This window comes from Alligator mississippiensis, chromosome 9 (assembly GCF_030867095.1).
Source record: "Alligator mississippiensis isolate rAllMis1 chromosome 9, rAllMis1, whole genome shotgun sequence".
NCBI classification, from domain to species: Eukaryota; Metazoa; Chordata; order Crocodylia; family Alligatoridae; genus Alligator; species Alligator mississippiensis.
In genome coordinates, this window is record NC_081832.1 from 37781089 (window position 1) to 37806503 (window position 25415).

At 47.0% G+C, this 25415-nt stretch overlaps 1 protein-coding gene across 5 annotated transcripts in view; it reads right to left on the reverse strand.

The window, feature by feature from the left end:
• CEP250 (centrosomal protein 250) overlaps positions 1-25415 on the reverse strand; it is a 128512-nt gene that overhangs the window by 66550 nt on the left and 36547 nt on the right. For 3 of the 5 annotated variants that reach the window (XR_009464367.1, XM_019485558.2, XM_019485559.2), the window contains exons 4-9: positions 24821-24903; positions 22450-22669; positions 21818-21924; positions 19768-20013; positions 18683-18779; positions 9572-9670 (exon numbers count right to left, since the gene is read on the reverse strand). Coding sequence is in view for 4 of the 5 variants with exons in the window: in XM_019485558.2 (XP_019341103.2) it covers positions 9572-9670; positions 18683-18779; positions 19768-20013; positions 21818-21924; positions 22450-22669; positions 24821-24903 (852 nt within the window). In the remaining variant the exon portion in view is untranslated. The remainder of the gene's footprint in view (positions 1-9571; positions 9671-18682; positions 18780-19767; positions 20014-21817; positions 21925-22449; positions 22670-24820; positions 24904-25415) is intronic. The other 2 variants (XM_014598380.3, XM_019485560.2) reach the window with 2 other exon arrangements.

Genomic DNA, 25415 nt, shown 5'->3' on the forward strand with positions numbered 1-25415 from the left:
TGGACGCAGGAGTAGGGGTGGATGTCGTATACTTAAACTTCAGGAACGCCTTCAATACGGTATCCCACCCCATACTGGTGAACAAGTTAAGAGGCTGTGACGTGGATGACTACACAGTCCGGTGGGTGGCGAATTGGCTGGAGGGTCGCACCCAGAGAGTCGTGGTGGATGGGTCGGCTTCGACCTGGAAGGGTGTGGGCAGTGGGGTCCCGCAGGGTTCGGTCCTTGGACCGATACTCTTTAATGTCTTCATCAGTGACTTGGACGAGGGAGTCAAATGTACTCTGTCCAAGTTTGCAGATGACACAAAGCTATGGGGGGATGTAGACACGCCGGAGGGCAGGGAACAGCTGCAAGCAGATCTGGACAGGTTGGACAAGTGGGCAGAAAACAACAGAATGCAGTTCAACAAGGAGAAATGCAAAGTGCTGCACCTAGGGAGGAAAAATGTCCAGCACACCTACAGCCTAGGGAATGACCTGCTGGGTGGCACAGAGGTGGAAAGGGATCTTGGAGTCCTAGTGGACTCCAAGATGAACATGAGTCGTCAGTGTGACGAAGCCATCAAAAAAGCCAATGGCACTTTATCATGCATCAGCAGATGCATGACGAATAGGTCCAAGGAGGTGATACTTCCCCTCTATCGGGCACTGGTCAGACTGCAGTTGGAGTACTGCGTGCAATTCTGGGCGCCGCAATTCAAGAGGGATGCGGATAACCTGGAGAGGGTCCAGAGAAGGGCCACTCGTATGGTTAAGGGCCTGCAGACCAAGCCCTACGAGGAGAGACTAGAGAAACTGGATCTTTTCAGCCTCCGCAAGAGAAGGTTGAGAGGCGACCTTGTGGCCACCTATAAGTTCATCACGGGGGCACAGAAGGGAATTGGTGAGTATTTATTCACCAAGGCACCCCCGGGGGCTACAAGAAATAATGGCCACAAGCTAGCAGACAGCAGATTTAGATTGGACATTAGGAAGAACTTCTTCACAGTTCGAGTGGCCAAGGTCTGGAACGGGCTCCCTAGGGAGGTGGTGCTCTCCCCTACCCTGGGGGTCTTCAAGAGGAGGTTAGATGAGTATCTAGCTGGGGTCATCTAGACCCAGCACTCTTTCCTGCTTATGCAGGGGGTCGGACTCGATGATCTATTGAGGTCCCTTCCGACCCTAACATCTATGAATCTATGAATTTGGGGGTTTTAGCTGCTGTTGGAGACTAAAATTGGTGGCAAGGGAAAAGAGGAAACAAGTAGCAGCCCTATTAACCCCCTGGGCTCCAGAGTCATGCTGAAACATGTGTCTGACACTCCTGTTCTAGCCTGAAAGGAGAAAGAATTAGTTGAACTAGTTTCATTGTGGGTTGGGCAAAGATCTGAAGTTAAAATTCCTGTGGTGAAGAAAGAGGCAAAAGGGAGGCAACCCAAGACAAACTGTCAGCTAAAGTTTGAAAGAAAAACATGGGCATTCATAGTAGAAAGAGATGATGTTACTGTAATAGGGAACCATAGCTCTGTTACAGAGAAGAGGATGCCAGGTGAGGACTTTACCACTAGGACTTTTGTAGCCAGGGTGACAGAACTGGCAGCCTGAAGGGGGGGAATTGGGAGCACCTGGGCTAGGTAGACAGGAGGCCTGATCATCAGGGATCCTGGTTTTCTGTGATAAAAAAACGGCAAATTCTCTGATAAAACTCCCCAAATCCATGATTAAAATTGAAGGCTCCCCACAGCCCCTCCTGGTAGCCCTCACTTCCCCCCACAGCCTCCCCAGCCCTGCTGGTGCTCTTTGCCCCCACAAACAGCCCCCCAACTCTGCTTATGCCCCTTGCCCCCCACCCACAGCCCCTGCCCCCTTGCCCTGCTGGAAGGGGCCCCCAGCTGTCAGGGCTATGGGACTACAGACCCAGGTACACAGCTCCCTGCCCCCAACAGAAGGCAGCTGCAGCAGGAGCACGGAGCTGGCTCCCCCATTGCTGCTGCCTGCTGCTGGCTCCGGCAGGGGCGGGGCTAGCTCCTGGTAGCTGTGCACACTTCCGGGGAGCAAGGGGGACCTGCACCCCCAGATCCGTACAGGGGGCAGGCTGTGGGCTTGAGCTCCCTCCCTGTTTCCCTCCCACAGGGCCACTGTGGCCCCACAGGCAAGACTCGGCATGGCTGGGAACAGCAGGGCCATGCCGGGATCTCCTTGCCCCACTGCCATGCCTTCTGTGCCTGCCAGTTCTCTGAGTGGTGCAGCCCCGCGCTGCTTCCTTCAGTGAAGCCCTGCTCCCTTCCCCGCTCACAGCTGGAGTGCCTGGCTGGGGACACGTGATACCTAAGCGGCTCTAGCAGCTCTTAAGGGAAGCGCGCATGGAGACGCTGGCCAGGCACTCCGTGTATTTCCCCAACACCTTCTCGCTCCCTCAGCCTCCAGCCAGCTTCCACCCCAGCCCTGCCCCGCAACCCCCCAGCCCCCTGCAAGCCCCACTTACCAGTTCACAGGCTCCAGGAAGAAAGTGAGTCTGACCTAGGCCTTACGACTGACTAAAAGCTGCAGGCTCTGCTCTTCCCCCTCTCCCTCCCCCTCTGGGCAGGGTTGGGGCTTTCCTGCCTTTTTTGCAAACAGCTCTTGCAGGCTGGAACTCAGCCAGCCTGCAGAGCTCTTCGCAAAAGGGAGAAATCCGTGGGTTTGTCTGCTAAAAGAGAAAATCTACGTTTTCTCTGATAAAACCAGGAAATCCGTGGTTTTCTCCGTTTTTCCGTGGAAAACGGAAAACCTGGATCCTGCAGGGATCCTGGTTTTCTCTGTTTAAAAATCCCAAATTCTCTGATTAAAACCCCAAATTTGCATTTTTCCATGATTAAAATGAAACATCACTATGCATATAGATATGAGTTGAACACAATGTTTTGTTGATATATTCACCGTTTTAAAGCAATTTGGAAGCCTACTAGTGCCTCAATCATTATAATAAAATAAATTCTAAATATCTATAGTTTAGCATTTGATTTTTTTTTTTTTTATCATGGAAAATTTGAGCTCTCCTTGCCCCTTTCGCTTACCAGGATGTGCTCCCCCCACCCCAGCTTTGTGGTGCTGAGCCGCCCTGATATGCTGGTGCCCTGCTCCTGCCTTTGGCCCTCACTCCCAAACCACGGTCCCACCCATCCCTGCCAGTGACCCTCATTCCCAACCCACAGGTCCTGAGATGCCCCCAGGGAGGCACTCGGAGCCTGGAAGGTGGTCGGGCACAGTGAGGTGGGTGGCTCAACACAGGAGCACCCCCTACTGGCCTGCTGCAGCATGTACAGAGCATACTTATTTTCAGCTCCAACTCCCAATCTCAGCACTATTTTCCATGTACTGAGAAAGAGACAATGCTAATGTACATATTAGGAAAATCATTTGAATTCACTGTGTTTAGATTCTAAGCAAAGCAACTGTGGTCTTAATCACCATGCAAATTCACTACTGATTAAGACCATCATGCAAATTCACTACTCAGTGTGTCACTCACAAGAGGGCTTTTGAGAAAGCAGTAGCTCACATAGATGTCTTACTGCCTAAGGAGTACTTAAGTTTTTACAAGACAACAGATTCTGAAATATTTCTAAACTGTTCCTTTGTACCATGTAAAAGCTGAAAGTGGGGTACTGCAAGCTATAAATTTCACAAAGGTCATAGCCTTGGATTTTCCCAAGTCCTACGCCAAACAAGTTATAAAAATCTGAGTATTTTATGAGCATCTCATGCAAGAGTCTAAATACCAGACCTTAACAAATGACCCACTAACTTGGATTTCTCTGATCACATCCAGTTTTATTGTTTAAAACAGACAAAAAACCCCATTGAGGAATATGAGTCATGATTATATTACTCTGAAGTCTTATTAAAATTTTTCATCTTCCTCCTATTTTTCTTGATAATGCTTCTGAAGGCAAACTCCAGAAAGTTGGTGGATTTTAGGCAACTTAAATATCAGCTATTAGACCATAAAGTTTTGTCTTAAGGCAAGATTTCCTGAAGCAGCCCCTGCAGAAACATCAAGCTGATTACAAGTAATGTTCCCAAAAACACATTTATGAAAGATGCCAGGGATAGGATTAAAATTGTCAGGATTTGGGTGCTGCTCAGTTTCAATGGTGGGGCCTGTCACTTTGAACCACCCAGTTAAACTGACTTGACAAAAGAGTTTTAGTCTTGTATATAACACTTTTTGGCATAGCAGTTTGGCTCAATCCATGTTGCAATTTTTAGATTAACTCTAAATTTTTTCAATGCTGCTTCACTGAAGAGACAGGAGCTGCTATGATCAATCCTACGTAGGTGAGATCAGTTAGGCTGGATCAAAGCCATAGTTTGAGACCTTGATGCATACAAAGTACCATTGTGCAATAGGCAAGGACTGTTGTGGGTGATATCTTTTATTGGGCCAACTGCATGGTTGGAACAGACTTAGACAGGCTTTCAAGGACCACAGTACCCTTCCACAGATCTCTGAGGAAGGGTACTGTAGTACCTGAAAGCTTATCTACGCTGTACACTCTGGGCCTCATCATCAACCTCTTTAACTGCTCAAAAACATCTCTTCTCATACAAGAGCCACTGTTTCCTTGTCTTTAGAGTTCAGGCCTGTCTTCTGATTAAATTTGCCTCCTATGCTTTCTAGTTCTTACAATCAGGAGGTACTCAGCCCCATTTATTACAGCCCTAAGTCTGTCTGGAAGCTGACAGACTCTTAATTGTACTATAGGAGTCTGGGGCTCCAACCTCCCCTCATGCCCCAGCCTTACTCCACCTTGATGTTTATAATAGGTCCAGTCCAATGTTAATGAAAGCACACAATCTTTCTCTATGCAATAAACAAAAAGGGCTGGGCCACAGGCATAGATGGCTATACCCTGTACAGGAGAGATCAAGTGGACAAAAAGGGAGGGGGTGTAGATCTCTATGTCAAGGAAAGCTACACGTCCCTGCAAGCCGACACTGGCGCCCAGGGTGGACTGGAGACCCTCTGGGTTAAAATCCGTGGGGAACACAGCACAGAGAAAACAATGGTGGGAGTCTACTACAGACCTCCCACCCAGGATCAAGAGCTTGACCAGGAGTTCACCAGGGAATTGGCTGAGGCCGCACGCTCCTGGTGCATGGTTGTCATGGGAGACTTCATCTACCCAGACATCTTGTGGGAAGAGTGCTCGGCCAAATCTGAGCAGTTGCAAAACTTTTTCTCATGCATGGATGAGCTCTATCTGATGCAAGAAGTCTATGGGCCAATGAGAGGTAAAGCGCTGCTCGACCTGATACTGGCAACAGGGGACGACCTAATCAGCAACCTAATGATCAAAGGGAAGCTGGGTGACAGTGACCATAAACTGATCACCTTCACCATCCACTGTAAAGCTGGCAAGTCAGTCAGCAATACAAGGAGCAATCCTGGATGCACAAGCTAAGTCTATTCCATCTCAGAGGAAAGGCAGCAAAAAGGGCACAGCAGCCCCCTTGGCTCTCCAGGGAACTAGTGGACCTCCTGCGTCTTAAAAGACAGACCTACAAAGGATGGAGGATGGGATCCACCTCCAAGGAGGAATATTCTGCACTGGTCCGGACCTGCAGGGAGTGAACCAGGAAAGCCAAGGCTGCGATGGAACTCCAACTAGCTACAAGTATCAAGGACAATAAAAAGTCCTTTTTTAGATATGTGGGGAGCCAGAGGAAAAGCAAGGGCAACATTGGACCCCTGCTAAACCAGATGGGACAACTTGACAACCAACGCCCAGGAAAAAGCCAACTTGCTAAATGGGTATTTTGTGTTGGTCTTTTACCAGTCCCACGGGATACCCCTGCCCATTACGGGACAGGGAGGCCCAGGTGAGGGAGATTCCTTACCCTCCATCAATACTGACCTCATGAAGGAACACCTTGAGAGGCTGGATACCTTTAAGTTAGCCAGCCCTGACAGTTTACACCCCAGGGTACTCAAGGAGCTGACAAGCATCATAGCTCAGCCCCTGGCACGGATCTTTGAGAACTCCTGGTGCTCTGGTGAAGTGCCCGAAGATTGGAAGAAGGCCAATGTGGTGCCTATCTTTAAGAAAGGGAGAAAAGTGGATCCGGCAAACTACAGGCCCATCAGCCTGACCTCTATCCCGGGGAAGGTCTTAGAAAAGATTATAAAAGAGGCCATTCTTAACAGACTGGCCGATGGCAACATCCTGAGGGATAGCCAGCATGGGTTTGTTGCAGGTAGGTCTTGCTTGACCAATCTTATTTCCTTTTACGACCAGGTGACCTATCACCTGGACAAAGGAGAAGAGATTGATGTCATATATCTTGACTTTAAAAAAGCCTTCGATCTGGTATCCCATAATCACCTCTAAGCAAAACTGGGTAACTGAGGCCTCAGTGTCACCACGATCCATGGGCTGGGGAATTGGCTCTGTGGTACAACCCAGAGGGTGGTAGTTGACGCAAGTCAATTGTCGTGGTGCACTGTGACCAGTGGGGTCCGTAAAGGCTCTGTCCTTGGGCCTACACTATTTAACATCTTCATTTAATGATGTGGACATTGGTATCAGAAGCAGACTGGCCAAGTTCACCAATGACACCAAACTCTGGGGTAAAGCGTCCACACCTGAGGACAGGAGGGTGATCCAGGCTGGCCTTGACAGGCTCAGGAAATGGGCAGACAAGAACCTGATGGTGTTTAACACTGAAAAATGCAAGGTTCTCCACCTTGGGAAGAAAAACCCACAGCATGCTTATAGGCTCAGCAGTGCTACGTTGGCTAGCACAACGGATGAAAAGGACTTGGGGGGTCATGATTGACAAGATGAACATGAGCCTTCAATGTGATGCTGCGGCCAGTAAAGCAAGCAAAATGCTGGCTTGCATCTGTAGATGCTTCTCAGGCAAATCCCAGGACATCAGTGTCCCATTGTATTCAGCCTTGGTGAGGCTGCAGCTGGAGTACTGCGTCCAGTTTGGGCTCCACAATTCAAAAAGGACGTGCAGAAGCTTGAGTGCAAAGGAGAGCCACATGCATGATCAAAGGTCAGGAAAACAGATCTTATGATGAGAGACTGAGAGCCATGGGACTCTTCAGCCTGGAAAAGCACAGGCTCAGGGGTGATCTGGTGGCCACCTATAAGTTTATCAGGGTGGCTCACCAGGATCTGGGGAACTTCTGTTCACCAGAGCACCCCAAGGGATGACAAGGTCCAATAGTCACAAACTCCTCCAGGACCGTTTCAGGCTGGACATAAGGAAGAACTTCTTTAGTGTCTGAGCCCCCAAGGTTTGGAATAGACTGCCACCGGAGGTGGTTCAAGCACCTATTTTGAATGCCTTCAAGAGACATTTGGATGTTTATCTTGCTGGGATCCTATAATCCCTGCTGACTTCCTGCCTCTGGGGCAGGGGGCTGGACTCGATGATCTTCCGAGGTCCCTTCCAGCCCTAATGTCTATGAAATCTATGAAATAGAAAAAAATGAACCCACTAAGGGTGCAGTTCTTGTTGCTAGTTCAATGAGTAACTTTTATGTTATAAGCCAAGGATCTAAAGTGCCCAGTGCATTCAATATTGCTTCTGTCCAGCTACTGCACTTTCCCAAATACTCTTTAGCTCAGGTCCTTGAGGGTTCTGACATAATTTGAGTTATTGAACCATTCACTAAGTTCATCACCTCTGTGTTCTCTCCTAGTCTCAGCTGCCTAATATTGTACATGTCCCTATTTCCTTTAAAAGTGTACTGCTGGCCGCACTATACCATCCTACCCATGCGCTAAGTGCTCAGTTATAATAGCGGTGTCTGCCTGTCCTTAAAGTGCTTTTCTACAACAGCTTATCCAAGTGTCCCTAATGTGCTTTTAGGAGATAAAGTGCCAACGTGCAATAGGTAAAGTGCTTAGGGCAAAGGAAAAGAAGTGTCTCTTTTCTTGCTGAAACCTGATACCGTTTGTCTGTATTATCCACAGCTGCCGGGGTCTCAGCAGCTCTCTCCCTTCCGTGGGCTGCCATTCCCTCCTCCTTTTATCCTCCATGCCTGCCCATGTGCAGGTTAGTTGCTTCCTCAAAAGGGAGTGGGATGTCACCGTGTGCTCCTTCTGGTAGCATGCAGGCTGGTCTGAGCATGTCTGTGATCTCTGATGTTGCGGTAAGCTCGTTCCCCACCCCCTCTGTTCTTCTTTCCCTCACACAGGTCTCTCTCAACCATGCAGCTGTCTTATAAAAGATATCTCCCACAACAGTTCTTGCCTCCCATATTTCATGGACAATCAGAGTTACACTTCAACACTACTAAAATATTATTAGATTGTGACAGGGGCCAACTCTTGGGCCCAGTCTCATGCTGGCCCGCCCACTTGTCTCTCTGCAGCAGTCCACCCAGTCTCGCTTGCCATGACTTCATTTTTCCTATAAACTGGTGGTATAATGTGGGAAGCTGCCCATTCCCTGCCCTGATGCCAGGGAGCATTATCTGTGGCTCCGAACCTCCCCTACACCACAACCCATGCCTTACAGATGGCATCCAGATTAATATTACTTCCTGGTCTGAGACCAGAGCGAACCCAGTCCAAAGTCGGGCTCCACACACCCGCTCATTCATACCATGTCCTCTGTCACAGGAGGCCTCTTCCACTCCACCCCCTCTCACCAGGGCCTCTGGCATACCGCCCATTACTGGGCCACACTCTGCTGCCCTTGCTCCTCCACAGGAAGCCTCTCTTGGGCCATCAGGCTTTACTACTCACATACTGGCCTTGCCACACAGTCCTTCGGTTCCCACAAGTTCCCCTACTCTACGTGGTCTGGCCTTGTGCCAAACCCTGGGCTAATTCTGCCCCAAGCCTCTCATTGGGCAAGTCTACACTACGCTCCACCATGGGCTCTCTGTCTCATGCTTGCAACCAACTTCTCATGGGGCTGGCCCTTATGCTGACCTTCAGACTTACTCCCATTTGGCCCTACTTAGTGTGTCCCTGGGACTGTCCTTCAGGTCTACTCCCACTTCAGCCCTACTCAGTCCCCTCACACGCACAGCTCTTCAAACCTATTCCGACTTCATCCCTACTCTGTGCGGGGCCTCCCAATGCCCTACACACTACCCACTCTGGGATCTCCAGGATCTGCATCCCTGCTGGGCTCAGGCACCTACACGTGGGCATACCTAGCCCCCATTACTCCCCCAGGTCTCAGAATTACCCACCGATGGTGGAGGCTGGGGTTCAGGTGCTCCTACCCATCTTTCACCAGGGAGGTAACTGGCCTGGCATTTCCTGGGGGCTCCCATACCACTAGGAGCCCCACCAGGCCACCCTTCCCTGGCAGGATGCAGTTTTAAGTCATGCCCAGGACCAAGAGCCTCCTGCTCTTACCTCTAGATGTTCCATGCTGCTCAGCCAGGTAACGTTTCTGCCTGGGCTGGCAGCAGCTAACTGCAGCCTTTATATGCCTAGTATTCCAAAATGGCTGCCCTCATCTGGCACCTGGTAGCTGCCTGCCTTTGCCCTTAAAGTGGCAGGCAGCCAAAGGTGCACTGCCAGATAGATATTAATAGAAGAATGAGAATACTATTTCAACATTTTACTTACCTGAGTTAAATCTTTTATCATCTGTTGAAGGGAAAGGTTCTCTTCTTTAGCTTTTTTTATCTGTGAAGCCTCATACTCTATCTCCAACTGACTAGTCTCCTGGGAACAGAATACAGTGTAGTGAAGAGGGGTGAACTAGCCATTTTTTCTTACATGACCATCTTTCCTAGCACTACCATGCCACTGTGCCATCAGATCTGTATAGACCATTGATAGAAATGTCTTAACATTCCATGGCCTAGTCAATCTTTGCCTTCTCTGATAAAGCTAACTGGATTTAACTTGATCATCAACAGACTTAACAAAATTGCAATTTCACGTTTTTTGCGGAAAATGCAAAATCAGGCATTTTCCGCAAAAAAAGGTGGGCTCTGTGATTTTGGTGGACTTGCTACAGGAAAAAAAAAACCTTACCAGCAAGTACAGAAAAGGGTGGGAAGCCCTGCAGTCATGAAACACTGGGGGAGGGGGAAGGCTGGCAAAGTAAGAGAGTTTTGGTGCCATCTTTAAGCAGCCAGAGGCATGCTGCTGCAGCTTGAGGAGGACTGCTCAGGGATGAACAGTGAGAAAAAATCCAAAGGCCAAATATGTTTCAGCTCTGGACAACGTAAGGCAGTATCCTGCAGGGACCTTGCATGCAGAGGGAGGCAGACTGCTCTGTACCGCCTGCAATGCAACTCTGGATATAGCAAGGAAAACCAGTATAGATCAACACTTAGGGCACATCCAGACAAGTATGGATGTTTGGTTCCCTGGGGACAAGTAGCGGCAGTGCAGCTTGCATCATCTCTACTTCTCCCTGGGGAACGCCTGTGTCATGTGCACCTTGGTGCATGGCAAATTACCCCAGGTGGGGTGGGGAAGGCTGGAGTCAGCACTGGGCTGGCCCCAGCAGCCTTACCCAGGGTCCTGGGGGTTGCCCAGGGCTGCAGAAGCAGCAATTCTGCTGCTCAGAGCCTGGCAGGCAGCTGCAGCACGGCTCCAGCCAGCCCAGTTCCATTTTTGTGTGGTGTGTGCTGCCTGTACATGCGTTGCTCCACTTTTTTCCCACATTTTTTTTTTTACCTCTGGATATCCAGGGGTCAAAAAAAACCTGCAGGAAAAAAAAGCGGAGTCGCGCATCTATAGGCAGCACACGCCACTCAAAAGCAGAGCTGGGCTTGCCAGAGCTGTGCTGGAGCTGCTGGCCAGGCTCCAAGCAGCAGAATCGCTGCTTCTGCAGCTGCGGGAGGCCCCCAGGACCCCAGGTAAGGCTGCTGAGGCCTTACCTGGAGTCTGGATGCTCATCTGGACATGGGGTCAGACACTCGTCCAACATGACCAAGGTGCACTTAAAGCAAAAGGCTGCTGTCAAGGCTGAAGGTGAGACCAACAAACAAGCGACCATGTTCTGGCTCTTTAAAAGAACCACTGAAAGCAGCTTGGGAAGGCGAATGCAGCATTTTTCCTCATGGAGGCTTTTGCAGTGGCAAACATCATGCTGGAGAAACTTGATCACCCTAGGGGATTACCTGAACTTAAAACATGCCAAATGCTGGCAGTTTTCCATTTGTGGACAAGCTTTGCCAAGACTATCTCCCTGCAGTGATTGCTTCACATGTACAGTCCACAAAGTCTGCACTGGCGGTATATAAATACTTCTCCATTGTGGCTGATGAAGCCACCCTCAAGATAACCATGTGCTGCACGTTTTATTTGTACCTGGGAACTGGACAGACCTGCCTGCTTTTCAAGCCAAGCTGGTCCACCTCACATCCGTCAATTTTTCTACCACGGCTCAGACTGTAGTGAAGGCAATTGTCAACTATGGCTTAGAATTTAATGAGATCTCAGCATTTTTGTCTGGCAATGCCATGTACATGTGCAAGACTTTCTCTGATGTGCTCCAAGGAATGCTGCCCAATGCAGTTCATATCTCCTGCAATGCATACATTCAGTCTTTAGTAAGGGACATCTGGTGCATGCAGCTCCCTGATCTGGACAGCTTGGTGTCCTCCTTCAACAAAGCCTTCAAGCACTGTCCAGGCTGTAAGTTCTGTTACAGGGAGTCCCTCACCAGTCAAAGTGTGGACTTGCATGCAACTGTGTTGCTGACACCAGAGCTTGTGCTCACAAGGTAAAATTCACAATTCAGTGTGGTCCACTACCACACTGAGTGTATACAGTACTATCAGCAGTTCGTGAGCAAAGAGCTGGAAATCACACTTGGCACACAATGAATGCTCAAGCTTTGCGATCTCTTAGAACAGGGGGTTCAAGATCAAGTGAAGTTTAAGGCAGAAAATGCCACCCATTTCATGGAGTTTCTAACATGGTTTGAAGGCTGGCTGGCTGTGATCCAGCATGCACACAACAAGCTGATGCATTTGGTAAGCTGGGTTGAAGACGTGGCATCACAAGAACTGTCAAGCTGTCATAGCAAAAAGGGACAGTTCCAAGCAATAACTGAGGCTGAACCACCAATATTATAGGTATGACCTGTCACTAATGGGAAAAATGATATTTAGAAATTTGCTTTTAGGAATTGGCTTTTAGGTAGAGTAACTATTGCATTAAAACAATGGTCCAGGGAAATAGCAAGGGTTAATTGTTTTCTAAACGTTTGTTTGTGACACAGTTTCATGTTCTCAACCTTCAAGGTAGACACTGTCCAAAGCTATCAAACAAACATTCTGGGAAATTGAAAACATGCACAGTGTTCCATAACAAAGATTAGAGTTAGGTCACAGTGACCAACTGCAAAGCCCCTGGGATTTCCAGTTTTGGTGGAATGACCAAATTAGGAGGCCAGGCATACCCAAATTAAGACCCTGGTAAATGACCAAATTAAGATATATGCATGTGATATGTTTGAGAAACAAAAGGATACGCTGACTGGACTGAATATGGACAATATGACAACCACAGGGAGACCAATTAAAGGTACCTGGAAATGAAGAGTCATCAAGAGGAAAAGAATACAAAAGGAGGGACTTTCAGAGCAGTTGGGGGGAGGGGGGCGGAATCCTGAGGCCACCATGGGCAGAGGGTGCACCACCAATCTATCTCTCCCAGCCCTCAACCTCCAAGACTGCTGCCATCTGACATTCAAGCAAAAACCACAGGGTGGTGCTTGCGTGTTGGCTAGGCTTACTGTCCCTCTATGAATTCCTGGGACTGGTAAGTAAGTAGTATTGGGAGGGTTAGTTTGTTTGCTTTGCCTGCATTACTCTTATCTGCTATCACTGTGTATGCCTATTATTGAATGGAAGAAGTTGTAGTTGGTCTGAGGGTTTGGGTCTGCCCAGAACAAGATATCAGAACTAGATCATTAATCTAGTACCAACAATTGGCAACTCCGCTGGGATCAGATCTGCCAGGACTCTGGGACTGGGACTCAAGGTGAGTAACGTGAACAATCACAGAATTTGTTGATGCAGTGAGCCTCTTTAGAGGGGTCAGTCAAGACTCATAGTAAGCTGAGGCTGTAGGACTGCAGGTGGAGACCTGTGTGTAAGATGAAACTGTATGGCTAGGTAACCATGTCTATGTCAGAGTCTTGTGTAGGAGGTCAGTTTGTTGCACTGCTGACCAAGGGGATGGTTGTTTGTCCAGGTTAGGCAGAATAGTGTACAGGAGTACCACTGTCTTGGTGGCAGAAGCAGCAACTTCCAGGTAGACAGGGTCACAACCTGATCTGAGAGAGTACCTGAGGTTTGTAGTTTGAGCAAAGGTACAAGTTGAAGTCCACCTGGGTTAGGTAAGGGACCTCCTATTGTGGTAACGATGGGAAGCCAGGATAAAACTGACCTCTGTGCCTTTTAAAGAGCACGGACACGGTTGCTTGTTTCTTGGTACTTCTGGAGTACTTTGTGAAAAGTTGAAACAGTTGTGGGCTGTGTTGGTGACAGGAGCAGAGCTTAAGGAAAGAGCTGTTTTACAGGGATTGATAATGGCATGTACAGCATTGTCTATTGAAGTAGCACAGATGCAGTAGAAGGTTGCAGTGTCAGGAGAAGTGGTGTGTGCGTGTGCTCTGGAGACTATAAATTGGAAGTTACAGGTGCAGGCTATGGTAAGCCAGGACGTTAGCCAGGCAACATCATTTCAGGGAGCTTGGACATGGTTAAAGGAAGGCAAGGAAAGATCCAGATAGCACCACTAAAATTGGATTTGTGGAGATGGCTGTGCCCACCTAAGCCTGAGCAACTGCTCCAAGCAACTTGGGGCGTAGTGACCCAAACTCGAGCCCTGGTGACCTTTGGCTCTACTGTTTCCCAAATGCTTCCTTCTAAGAGAAACTCCTGCTGCTCGCCCGTCACATCTTGGTCTTAGGAGTAGATGTGGGAGGCTCCTGTGTGATACAGACTCACTTAGCTGTGCTCCATACAGACATCTCTTGGGGCTCCACCTCCCTGTGAGGGACTGGGGAATACTCACCTGGGGTGTTCCCCTAGCCACAGGCATAGGTCTGGCCAGAATACCACCTCTACGCTACTGCGGGAGCTCCTGGTCTACCCAGATCTGTTTTACCACCTCAGGTGAGGTGGATTGGCAGGGATCCGCAGCAGATGCAATATCCGGGGTAGAGGAGGTGAAGGAGGAGGGCAGTGGGCAGGTAGGACACCACTGATACCCAGCCCAAGACTGAAGTCCCTGGGAGTGAGACAGGAGACTGACTGGGTTTTGGATGCTCGGAGGAGCACTCGCTAAAGAAAAAAAAAAGAAGAGAAAGCGAGGGAGCAGGAACAGACTTTCCCCATCAGCTCGCTGTGGTTTCGTTGACGAGCACTAATTAACAGCTGCAGACCATCAATTAAGCCGGGCACAGCAGCAATCAAGAGAAAAAAACAGAATGAGGAAAAAATAAAAGAGGAATCCGGCTTGTTGGTGGCACCAAGAGCCAAGTGCCTGGGAAGAAACAGGTGAAGCCAGAGGGAGAGAGAGAGAGAGAAAGACAGCCTCTCTCCCCCAGCTTACTTTTTTTTTGTATGCATCAATTAGCTGCTGCAGGTGGCCAATTAAGCCGGGTGCCGCAGCTATCAATGAAACAAAAACAATCTCTCTGCTTGCTGGCAGGCACAGGGTGGGGCGCGTCAAAAGAGACGGCAGGCAAGACACAGGGAGATCGTCCTGTCCTTGTCTACTATAGAGGGAACTCGATGTGCTCAAATAAATCTTCCTTTTTCTTGTGGACCTTCTGTTGTCCTCTCCGTTTCTTTTTACTTTACCAACAGGGAACTCAGGGAGCGTGAACCAGGGGTCAGTCGTGGTTGGAGCGGGGAAGTCATCACTCCTCCCTTTCATTTACAACCTAGAAACATCAATGTCATGGCAGGAGGGAATAGAGAGAGAGAGTGAGAACACGAACCAGACTGACCAGAGGGTCATGACGTTCTAGAGAAGACCAGTGAATGTCAACCAGACTCAAAGGCACACACCCATATCCAGTGACTACCCGACACTCCCCTACACCCCATCCATGCACCAACCTGTTGGTGCCTGGCCACGTGGTTGACGGCCTGGGCTCCTAACCCATCAGGTCCAGCCCTTTTATCCTGGCCAGGTCGACTGCCTTCCCTAGGTGGGGCTTGTTAGCTAGCTGCGCAGCCACGCGGTTACTTCTTGCCCCTGCTCTGTACGTGAAACTTAAATAGAAACCCAAACATCACTCTCATTTTGAGTCGGCCTCAAGAACACAGTCCAGCTCTTCGGGACTGTTTCCCTTAGTTGGACAGACAATTTGACCTGTTCAAGCTTGGTCCTTTGTCCTAGGGTCTCCAGGAGCTCCTAGCCTCCTGGCCCTGGAAATGGTAGCAAAATAACGTCTCCCAAAATAGTGAACAAAAATGAGGCCACAAAAATAAAGCATAAAACAAGAGGCTGTGCTTTTCCTCCCGCTCACACCCTGTGGGTTGCTGGGTCCTCAGATCCTCGGCTCCTCCTGTCTCCCTGGTCGATGGCATCCTTCCAGATAGTGGTAGTGCCTCCCCCGGGAATCCCCTTGGCATCTCCGGGATGTTACACACCCAGACTTGCTGGTCGGAAGCCTGCAGCTGCTGCGTTTGTGCCCCATTTTGCCAGCCTGTGCCCCCTCTTGTAGCCGCTTCCCAGCTCCAGCTGATGATGTCATGCTCCCGTGCCATCCTAGCTGCACTGACAGCATGCTTAAAAAAAATCACACGAGCAGTGCCAGCTGCCTTTCTGCACCTTCGGCCACTGCACCTGCAGCAGGTAAGTTCCTTCTGGTCTTGGCCCTCCCTGAGCTGTTCACCAGGCCCTCTCGCATTCTCTTGCTGCCCCTCCATCCCTGGCATAGAGGTTTCCAGCCCCTCGGGCTTGTCAACCTGTGACTGGCTAATGTTTCAGGAGAACCAGGAGGGGACATGGAGGAAATGAGTAATATTACTGAACACCTGCACATTATTTTTGTTGCTTTGGTTCACTGTGCTAATATGTGCTTGTGAACTGGAATTGCAAGGCAAAGAGGCTGCTGGAATTGTAAATGTATACACTCTCAGGTTTGGTAAATGCTGTTGTCAGAGGATATATACAGTAGTAATAGGGGTGAGGGATGTCTTTGCTCCCCCTTCCCCACTCCCCACCCCCCAGAGTATTTCTTAGAAAGGAAAGTGTTAACAGATTGTTAAAGCAGTAAAGTGTTTACAGATTTTAAAGTGCACCTCTGTAAACAAAGGGTGTGGATTTTTTTTCCTTGGAAGTTGTTTTGAGCAGAAGATGTCCCCAACAACAGGAAAAAAAATGGGTCTTATACAAAAATGCTGTCTGCTTTTGCAGATACATGGTTTTGAAGTTCTTTTTAGGACCGACAGTGGTCCTGAAAGATTGTGGTTTGTTGATGCATCTAGTTGTTATGAAAAGGAAACCCCCAAAACAGGGTTTGCCATACAGAATGTAAAACAGGCCACAGAGGCAGTAGCTTTGCTGTCCGAGAAGAGTCAGAGCTTTGCTGGATTGGTTGCTTATATAAAGAGAGGTCAGAAAGGGCCATTGATGAACATGGATTGGGAAACCTGCAGCCCAGGAAGGATACGGTTAAGGCAGTGCCATCAGAGTTATAAAGGGTCTGTCAAGGATAACAAAGGCTGGAAGTTAAAGGGAGACCTATAGGGTGAATGTTAAGGCCCAGAAGAGCTTATGGGGACTTCAGAGAACTGATGGAGAGAGGCTGAAGGTGAAAGATCTATGGAAAGGCCTGAGAAGATGGACCCACAGAATCCAAATAGAGAGACTGGGAGTGGGGGCCAAATAGGGTCATGAAAGCATGGAAGGCCAGGGACTCATAAGCCCAGGAGGAGCCCGCAGGGTCCAGAGACTTAGAGCAGAGCCAAGAGAGAAAGAGACCTGATGAGTGGTGACAGACTGAGAGGGGCTGAGTATCAGTGGGGCTAGAGAGCCCAGTGCCAACAGTCACTGCCACTTTGGTTCAGACAACTGGCTGCCTCCTTCCTTAGTGCTGTTCATATTTTGGACCCCAACCAGGTCCTTGTGACCCTCAGCTACTGAAATTAATCCCTGGATGGCAGAAAGAGTGTGACAAGGAACACATTGCTTACGTGAACTTTGTCAAAGAGTGCCGGATGCCTGTGCCTGTGTTTTGGGACTCTGTGACCTGCTTCCACAACTGTACGCCCTGGCAAAAACACTGCCTCAGTATTCCAACAAACTCAGTCCTGGGTGTTACAGTTGACAATAAGCTGGATATGAGTTAGCAGTGTGCCCTTGCTGCCAAGAAGGCTAACTGCATACTGGACTGCATTAGCAGGAGTGTTGCCAGAAGATCAAGGGAAGTAATTATTCCACTCTATTTTGCTCTGGTGAGGTCACATCTGGAGTACTGTGTCCAGATTTCGGCCCTCCACTATAGAAAGGATGTGGACAAGTTGGACAGAGTACAGCGGACAGCAATGAAAATGGTTCAGGGGCTGGGGCACATGACTTACGAGGAGAGGCTGGTGGAACTGGGCTTATTTAATTTGAAGACGAGAAGACTGAGGGGATTTGATAGCAACCTTTAACTACCTGATGGGTGGCTCCAAAGAGGATGGAGCTAGACTGTCCTCAGTGGTGACGGATGCCAAAACAAGGAGCAATGGTCCTAAATTGCAGCAAGGGAGGTTTAGGTTGGATATTAGGAAAAACTCTCACTAGGAGGGTGGTGAAACACTGAAACAGATTATGCAGAGAGGTGGTGGAATCTCCATCTTTGGAGGTTTTTAAGGCCCAGCTCAACAAAGTCCTGGCTGGAATAATTTAGTTGGGGATGGTCCTGCTTTGAGCAGGGGATTGAACTAGATGATCTTCCAAGGTCCCTTCCAACCCTAATTTTCTATGATTCTATATTTCAGTGGACACTAAGCATACCATCTCAGTGTATAGACAAGTGTTCACCCTACAGAGACAGAGAATGTCAGCAGCAATTGCCTGTGGATGCTGCATGACAGCATTTAACAGATAGCATGAATTGCCTATCTCAAGGTTAGCATTGAGTAAACTCCTTTTTACAATGCCATTTAATAAAGTATAGTCATGGTATTAGTTACAGTTCATGTTGTGTATAGATTTAATTTCATAAGACATTTCAGTTTAGAGTTTAATGAGTAGATTGCTTAATAATGTTTCCATTAATGGCTTCTGTGGGTTTAATCAGGGTAATTAAGCTGTGCTTTTGGGAGATCTGCCAACCTGTGGGAAGGGGTGGAACTGCCAGAGCCCCTTGGCTAATCAGGTGTGGGAGGGGGGCCTGCCACAATAAACCCGCAAAAATGGTGGCCAGCTCTGCAACCTGCCTAAGAAACTGGACGCCTGCCTCCTCGATTTGGGTAAGTTCCTAATCGTAAATGCCTAAGGCAAAATATATTGTGTTACATAGTCCATGATGCTGTCATCAGTGATCTATACAGCTCTCCTATCACTATTTGAGATGAATTGGGACCAGAGTTGCTAACCACACAACAAAGATTTTGGCAAGGTACCTACTGTTTCCATACGGTGTAGAAGAATATCTATACAGAGGAAGCTGCACCTTTTTTGGTGAGACCTGGAGAACAAACAGATCAAATCTAACCTATGAACACTGAGCTGCTTTCTCAGACACCAGTTTTCACGCACCAGAATCTCCACGGTGTTGCTAAGTGTCTTCATGGTCTTTTCCTTCTCCTTATTCTGATTTTGGGACTGTACAAGCAGGGCTGAAAGCTCCAACACCCTAAGAAGAGAAAGTCCAAACAATTTTGGAAGAATTCCAAAATCTTAGCATGCCATCAGCTGCTCAGGAATTAAGGTTCAAATCTGTACAGCACCTTCATGAGGCACAGGAGATAAGGCTCAGTCCAAAGGAGGTTTTCAGCCACCTTTTGGCTCTCAAGATTCTAATCTCCTTTGTAGGCTGATACGGTAGCTTAAAGAAGGGCATAAGGGGTGTTTACAGGCTGTGTCAACCCAGAATCACTGTAACAAGTATGGTGGGGGGAGACTTCTACTCTTCCCAAAATGTCCCTTGCACCTGTTCTTGACATGGGGGATAATGTAGAGCTGTCACAGGACTTCTGAAGGCTACATGCAATGCCCACACTCTGGGATATCGCTCTACTTTTTGTGGCAGTTTTGTTTACCACAGCAATGCATAGGCCACATAGTAATCAGAACCTGTCTCTGAACTGCTTTGTTATAGCAGTGTTGCTATAGTCATAATGGTTCAAGGAGTTTAGAAGCAGCATGATTTGTTTGGTAATATATATTAGTAGACCAACAATAGTTGGGAGAGATGTTAGACAAGCTTTTGGGCACAAAATACTCTCTCTCATGACCTAAGGAAGAGCACTCTGTGCCCAAAAACTTGTCTAACATCTCTCCCAACTACACCACTAGTTCAATAAAAGATATTGTCAAAGAAATCATTCTTCTCTGAACTGCTCAGCATTTCTCTCCAACTACAAACCCAGCTGTACTCACAAGGCTGCATACCTTTTTATTACACTATAAGACCCCAATCATTTCTTCCAGAAATACTCCTTTCTTTACATTCAGGCTCCTCTCTTCCTCTGTTTTCTTATAGTACCAGGCATTTTGAAAAACAAGGCCTGTACAAAATACTGTGCTTTGAAGGTGAATGCAGTTTTGCTGTGAAGAAATGTGCCATACACAGTGAGAAACAATCCCCCAAAAGCTGGTGTGCTTTTTAAAAACTAATTTACCTCTCTTGAAGCTCCTCCTTTTCAATGTCCCCTTTGACTTTCAAGGATATTGCTTCTTGGTCTTTCCAGTTTATTTCCTTTTCTACCTCCTGAGCCCTGGCATAATCCTGTTGTGTGTGGTCTTTCAAGGCAGGTCTTCCCAAAGTGCTAGACTCCCAGAGTTGTGTACCAGAATTTAGTTGGAGGCAGTTGATAAGTATAGATCCAGAAAGCTTCACCTGATCTGCCTTCAGCTCTGACAAATCTCTGAGGGAGGACAAAATAGTAGAACTAATGTGTTGCTCAATAGAACACTCATCTGCAAATCCACAATATGATCATTACAATCCACGGTTGGGAATCAATAATAGTAGTGGTGTTAGTGCTGTTATAGCCAAGATGGCCCAGGGAACAGCAACCTTCTTCCCTTGGAAATGTCTTATACTTTAACAAAGGAGATGCATCTATTTCAATTGTTTTTTCTTGGTTTATAACTATGCCAAAAACTTCCTCTTTGTGCTACAGATTTGCTGCCCACTTCCTGTCTTAAGTGAAAATTTTCATTTAACAGGGCTAAGGAAAAGTAATTGTTCTACCTTGCATTGCATGTAAGCAATATCTGCTGCTTTCCTGGACCTGGGAAAGGGTGTTATGGGTGCAGACAGAAGTGCAGTATCCAGCTATAACTCAAAATGTTTTCTGCAAAGCGTTCTGAGTTACAATGGTATCCCAGACCAAACAGAAGTTTACTGTTGGTTTCAGGGGGGAAGGGAATCTACCTGCAGGCTGGGAGCCTGCAGCCAGGTTCCCATAGGAATGACCAGGCTCTGTGTCAGAGCTGGCTGGTTCAAAGGCTGTATGAAACATCTTGGAGGTAAGGGCAGGAGCTTGTGGGAATGATTTGGAGGCTCCTGGTCCTGGGCACAACCTAAAACTGTGCCCTGCTGGGGAAGGGTGGCCTGGTGGGGCTCCTAGTGGTGTGGGAGCCCCCAGGAAATGCCAGGCCAGTTACCACCCAGTGAAAAGTGGGAAGGAGCGCCTTAACCCCAGCCCCCACATCCTAGTGGGTAACCTGGCAAGGAGGCTAGCAGGACCAATGGGGGTCCAGATTGGGGCAAGGTGCCCAGAGCAAACAAGAGGCAAGGAGCCCAGAGTTTGGGAAGGGGCATGGAGCCTAGCAACGGGTGTGGAGCCTAGTGAGAAGCAAGAAGCCCATAGGCGAGGATCCTAGAGTGTGAGGGGCAAGGAGCCTAGTGAAGAGGAAAGGAGCCCAGAAGCTAAGAGTCCCAACTGTGTGTGAGGGGCCAGAGTTAGGGCCCAGGATATGGTTACAATGCATGGATGCCATCTGCGAGACATGGGCTGCAGTGTAGGGGAGGTTCAGAGCTGCAGATAGCGCCCCCAGACATCGGGGCTTTTAATGGGTAGTCTCCCACATTTTCCATCAGTTTATGGGAACAATAAAGTCGTGGCAAGCGACACTGGGCAGACTGCCCCATAGAGACAGGTGGGTGGTCTCGTGTGAGGCCTGAGCCTGAGAGCTGCCCCCTGTCACAGACCTCAATGGAAGAGAGTTAAACTCTGCTGAAGCAGATATCATGCACAGTTCTTTGGGTGTGCTAAAACTAGTGTGTCACTAGTTTTCAGTACCTTTGTTTTTTCTTCTTAAATTTAAACAAACAATGTAAGGGAAGTACATGCTATTGTGTATTGTCTTTACATTTTTAAAAGTATTCCAATAAACATAATTTCTTTCCGTATAAAACTTTGAATTTGTTTGAATATAACATTTAAACCACATTAAGTATGCTGTATTTATTATTTTTCCTAATAAAATATTTCAGTTCAAATACTTGTGGCTATTGGGACATAACATTAACATGGGGGTATTTTTTTAGTTTTGTTTACTAAATATAAGTCATATAAACATACTAAATCAGATCACACTCTATTTAGGGCATTGGACATTTTTCCAGAAAATTTTTCAGTTCAAAATTTTCCTGAATACCCACATCTCTGATAAGGGGAATATCCTTTATTTCTCAATAGCTTCATGGCCCGTCTCACTCACCTGTCAGTTGCAGTCTTCATCTCCAGGAAGTAACGACGGAAGGTCACCACCTGCTGCCATAGGCTAAGGAGACGGTTGCGTTCACCCTGCAAGTAGCCCTCAAAGAGCTAAATAAGCAGAGACAAAAGCAAATGCCAGTTCAGGCTTGTCATACTGATTTCCCATTTACCTTCACCCTGGATACAGTAACCACCCGAACTGCAAAGATCTCCTTTGATAGTAACCTTAGCAGAGAGGCCAAGGACTGAATGGACACCTAGATGGAGTATCCTTCCTGTGGTTGGTCACCTGAGTACAACTAACAGCACATGAAAACTTCATTGTAAACATGCACTGCAGAGAGTAATAACAAAATAATCACACCATGAAGTTACCTCTCAAGTGCCAGTACACACGATTTGCTGATCAGCATTTGGCTTCCAGCGTTTGCAGCAGAAGCACATTATCAACTCATAAGCATCATTCACCAATACAATCTGATCTCCCCACCCCCCATTCTGCCACCCAATGCAGCTACACACCCACCAGGGCAATGACTTTTGCAAAGAACCCTAGAGGAAGGAGAGAATTTATCATAGTTTTGCACTCCTCTCTGCTTTGCATCTTGTTTGCTACTTCCCAGCATGCCCTACCTCACGTTCAGTGTGCCATTCACTCTTCTTGAGCTCCAACTCATCCTGGGCCCTTGTCCAATCGGCTGTCAGCTTTCTGATATCTTCTCTTAGGGCTGCATTCACCTCATTTGCCTTGTCCAAGTGTTCCCTCAGCAGAATGTTCATTTCTGCCAGATTCTCACATCTTGGGAGGGGGAAGAATAGTGATGAGCATAACCAGCTGCTCTCAGAAATCACACTGGAACCAAAGAGTGGAATGCCAGAGTGGGAAAGAGTGGGAACACCATTGAGATCCCCCCTAGCCACAACCAAATGGCTGGACTTTCCAAGTCCCACAAAGACAATTCTCCTCTGCTTAAGGTAGTATGACTGCCTTTCAGGACTTCTTCAGACATCAATGTCACTGCTGACTCCTCTTTCCTTGCTCAACATGTGAGGAGTTATTAAGAAGTGACTTTTAAACAAGACAGAAACTATCACAATGCCCCTTTATATATCCATGATACATCCACACCTTGAATACTGTGCTCACTTTAGGTCCCCACACCACAAAAACAGGATATAGAAGAAGCAGAGAAGGTACAGAGAAGGGCAACAAAGATAATTAGTGGTATGGAGGGGTTTTCATATGAGAAGAGACTAAAGAGGCTATGCCTATTCAGTTTAGAAAAGAGATGCTTGAGGGGGGACATAATAAGAGTTTATAAAATATTAAATGGTGCAGAGAAATTAAATAGGAATTTATTATTTATTCTCTCACAATACAAGAACTAGGGGGTCATAAAATGAAACGAATAGGTAGCAAGTTTAAAACTAACCAAAGAAAGTGCTCTTTCACACATGTAATTAAAGTACGGAACTCATTGCCACAAAATGCAGTTTAACCAGATTCAAAAAGGGATTGGACAAATTCTTGGAGGAAAGGTGCATTAGCAGGGAGTTAGGGATATAGCCTCCGAATCAGAACTTTCTAGATTGTAAATGTTGGGGACTGCAAGAGAGGAACATAGGATAAACCCTGGTCATACCCTGTTCATTTTCCCTTTCAGCTACCACTCTCCATCACTGAGTGAGACAGGATACTGGGCAAGATGGACCAGTCTGACCCAGTAAAGGTCAGTTCTTATGTTCTCAAGACCTTAGCCAAATTTTGCTTTCACTTTCCCCATCTAAACAATTCATCCCTTCCTTTTTTTCCTAGCTGCCAAACAATTAAACACAATGTTTATCTCCATTTATCTTCTTTCTTGAACACCATCTTCATTTTCTAGTTGTAACAAATGCCAACTACTGAGGTCATTTTTCTGTTTCACTGCTCTGACCAGACATCTTTTCAACTGTGTAACCTGTCTTCTGCATGATGTTCAAGCTTCTTTTCCTTTGTTAAACTCTATCATTCTACCTTACCTACATCCCTGCCTTCATCTTATACCATCGTCATTCTCCATAGCAGGATGAAGACTGTAGTCAAGAATTCAACTCCTCTGACCCAAATAAGTGGCCCATCGCAAAGGTAAAGAACATTTACATGGAAGACTGCTTTTTGGAAGCCAACTTGAGGCTGTGAACAAACTTTCATAGGATCTACAATCCACCGCAAACCTGATCAGAGATCCTGGTTTTCTCCAATTTAAAAAAAATCCCTAATTTTCAGATTTAAAAAAGTAACCCAAAATCCACATTTTTCTATGATTAAAATGAAACACCATTTTATTTTTTATATATATATATGAATATGAATGAGAGAGAGCGAGAACACTATAGATAGATAGATAATGGTGTTTCATTTTAATCACAGAAAAATGTGGATTTTGGGTTACTTTTTTAAACTGAAAATTGGGGATTTTTTTAAAATCAGAGAAAACCAGGATTCCTGATGATTATTGTGCTCTAAGTGCCAAGCAACTTTCCCCAAATGCCCTAATAAATAACATATGTAGCACAGCACACACAAAAATAGAATATATTTTAAAATGAAAGAGAAATTTATCTTGGAGAGAAACAGGATAAAAAAAAGAGAACAGTGTGACAAACGGTGGTCACACTGCCAAACACACTACTATGAAGCACCCAGAAAATGAAGCATTGGACAAATTATTAAAGCCTGAATGAACAGAAGCCATGCCAACTCCATGAAGTAGTCAAGATATCACGCTTGATTTGCAGCCTGAGCTGTCTCCTGTTATTCCTTTGGTGTTGTCCACCTACAGACTGTGCTATACTTAGACAGCACCACAGAGAAGATTCACAATAATCTCTCTTCTTTCAGGGTGAGCTACTCAAATGTTTCACTCATAGCATGTGTTTAGCATTGCTGGGATTCCACCATACCATTCTGAGATATCCTGAGAACTCACAGGGAACAAAGTAAACTTGTTTCTCCTCTTACCTCTGCTGCTCCTCCTCCAACTGGACCAGTGCCTTCTCCAGGCTGTCCTCTTCCTTGGCCTCCCACCTGTGTGTAAGAGGCCCCTTAACGAGAAAGACAGAGTATTTAATCCAATGCTTTTGCATTCCGGTTTTTCCCTTCTGTCCAGTTGCAAACTGTTTCCCTGTGCTCTCCTAGCAAAACAGGTGGTTTCTATGATTTAGTAACCCATGGTTTCAGTAACTGAAAAAACAGAGAAGGATGCCATCTGTCTCGGGCTATTTTTAGACTAACTGTTCTTTACAGTTTTGAAGTCCTGGTATGATAAACAGTTAATTAGTCTACACCTGACAGAGTACTTTTGGAAAGGAGGGCTCATTTAGACTTGGGGCCCAGGATGAAGCACTCTTCTGCTCCTTGCCACCCAATTCCATTAGCCATTGAACAGAAGGAAACATAGCCAGAGTATGCTGTATGTTGAACATCCAAATACCATACCTCTCAAAGATGCTACTTTGTGACTGACTTATTTGGAGATGGCTGAGACAGCTAAGGAGCCTACAAAGTAGGGGACCCACAACAAACATTATTCAAACATTCCTCCATAAAAATAAAA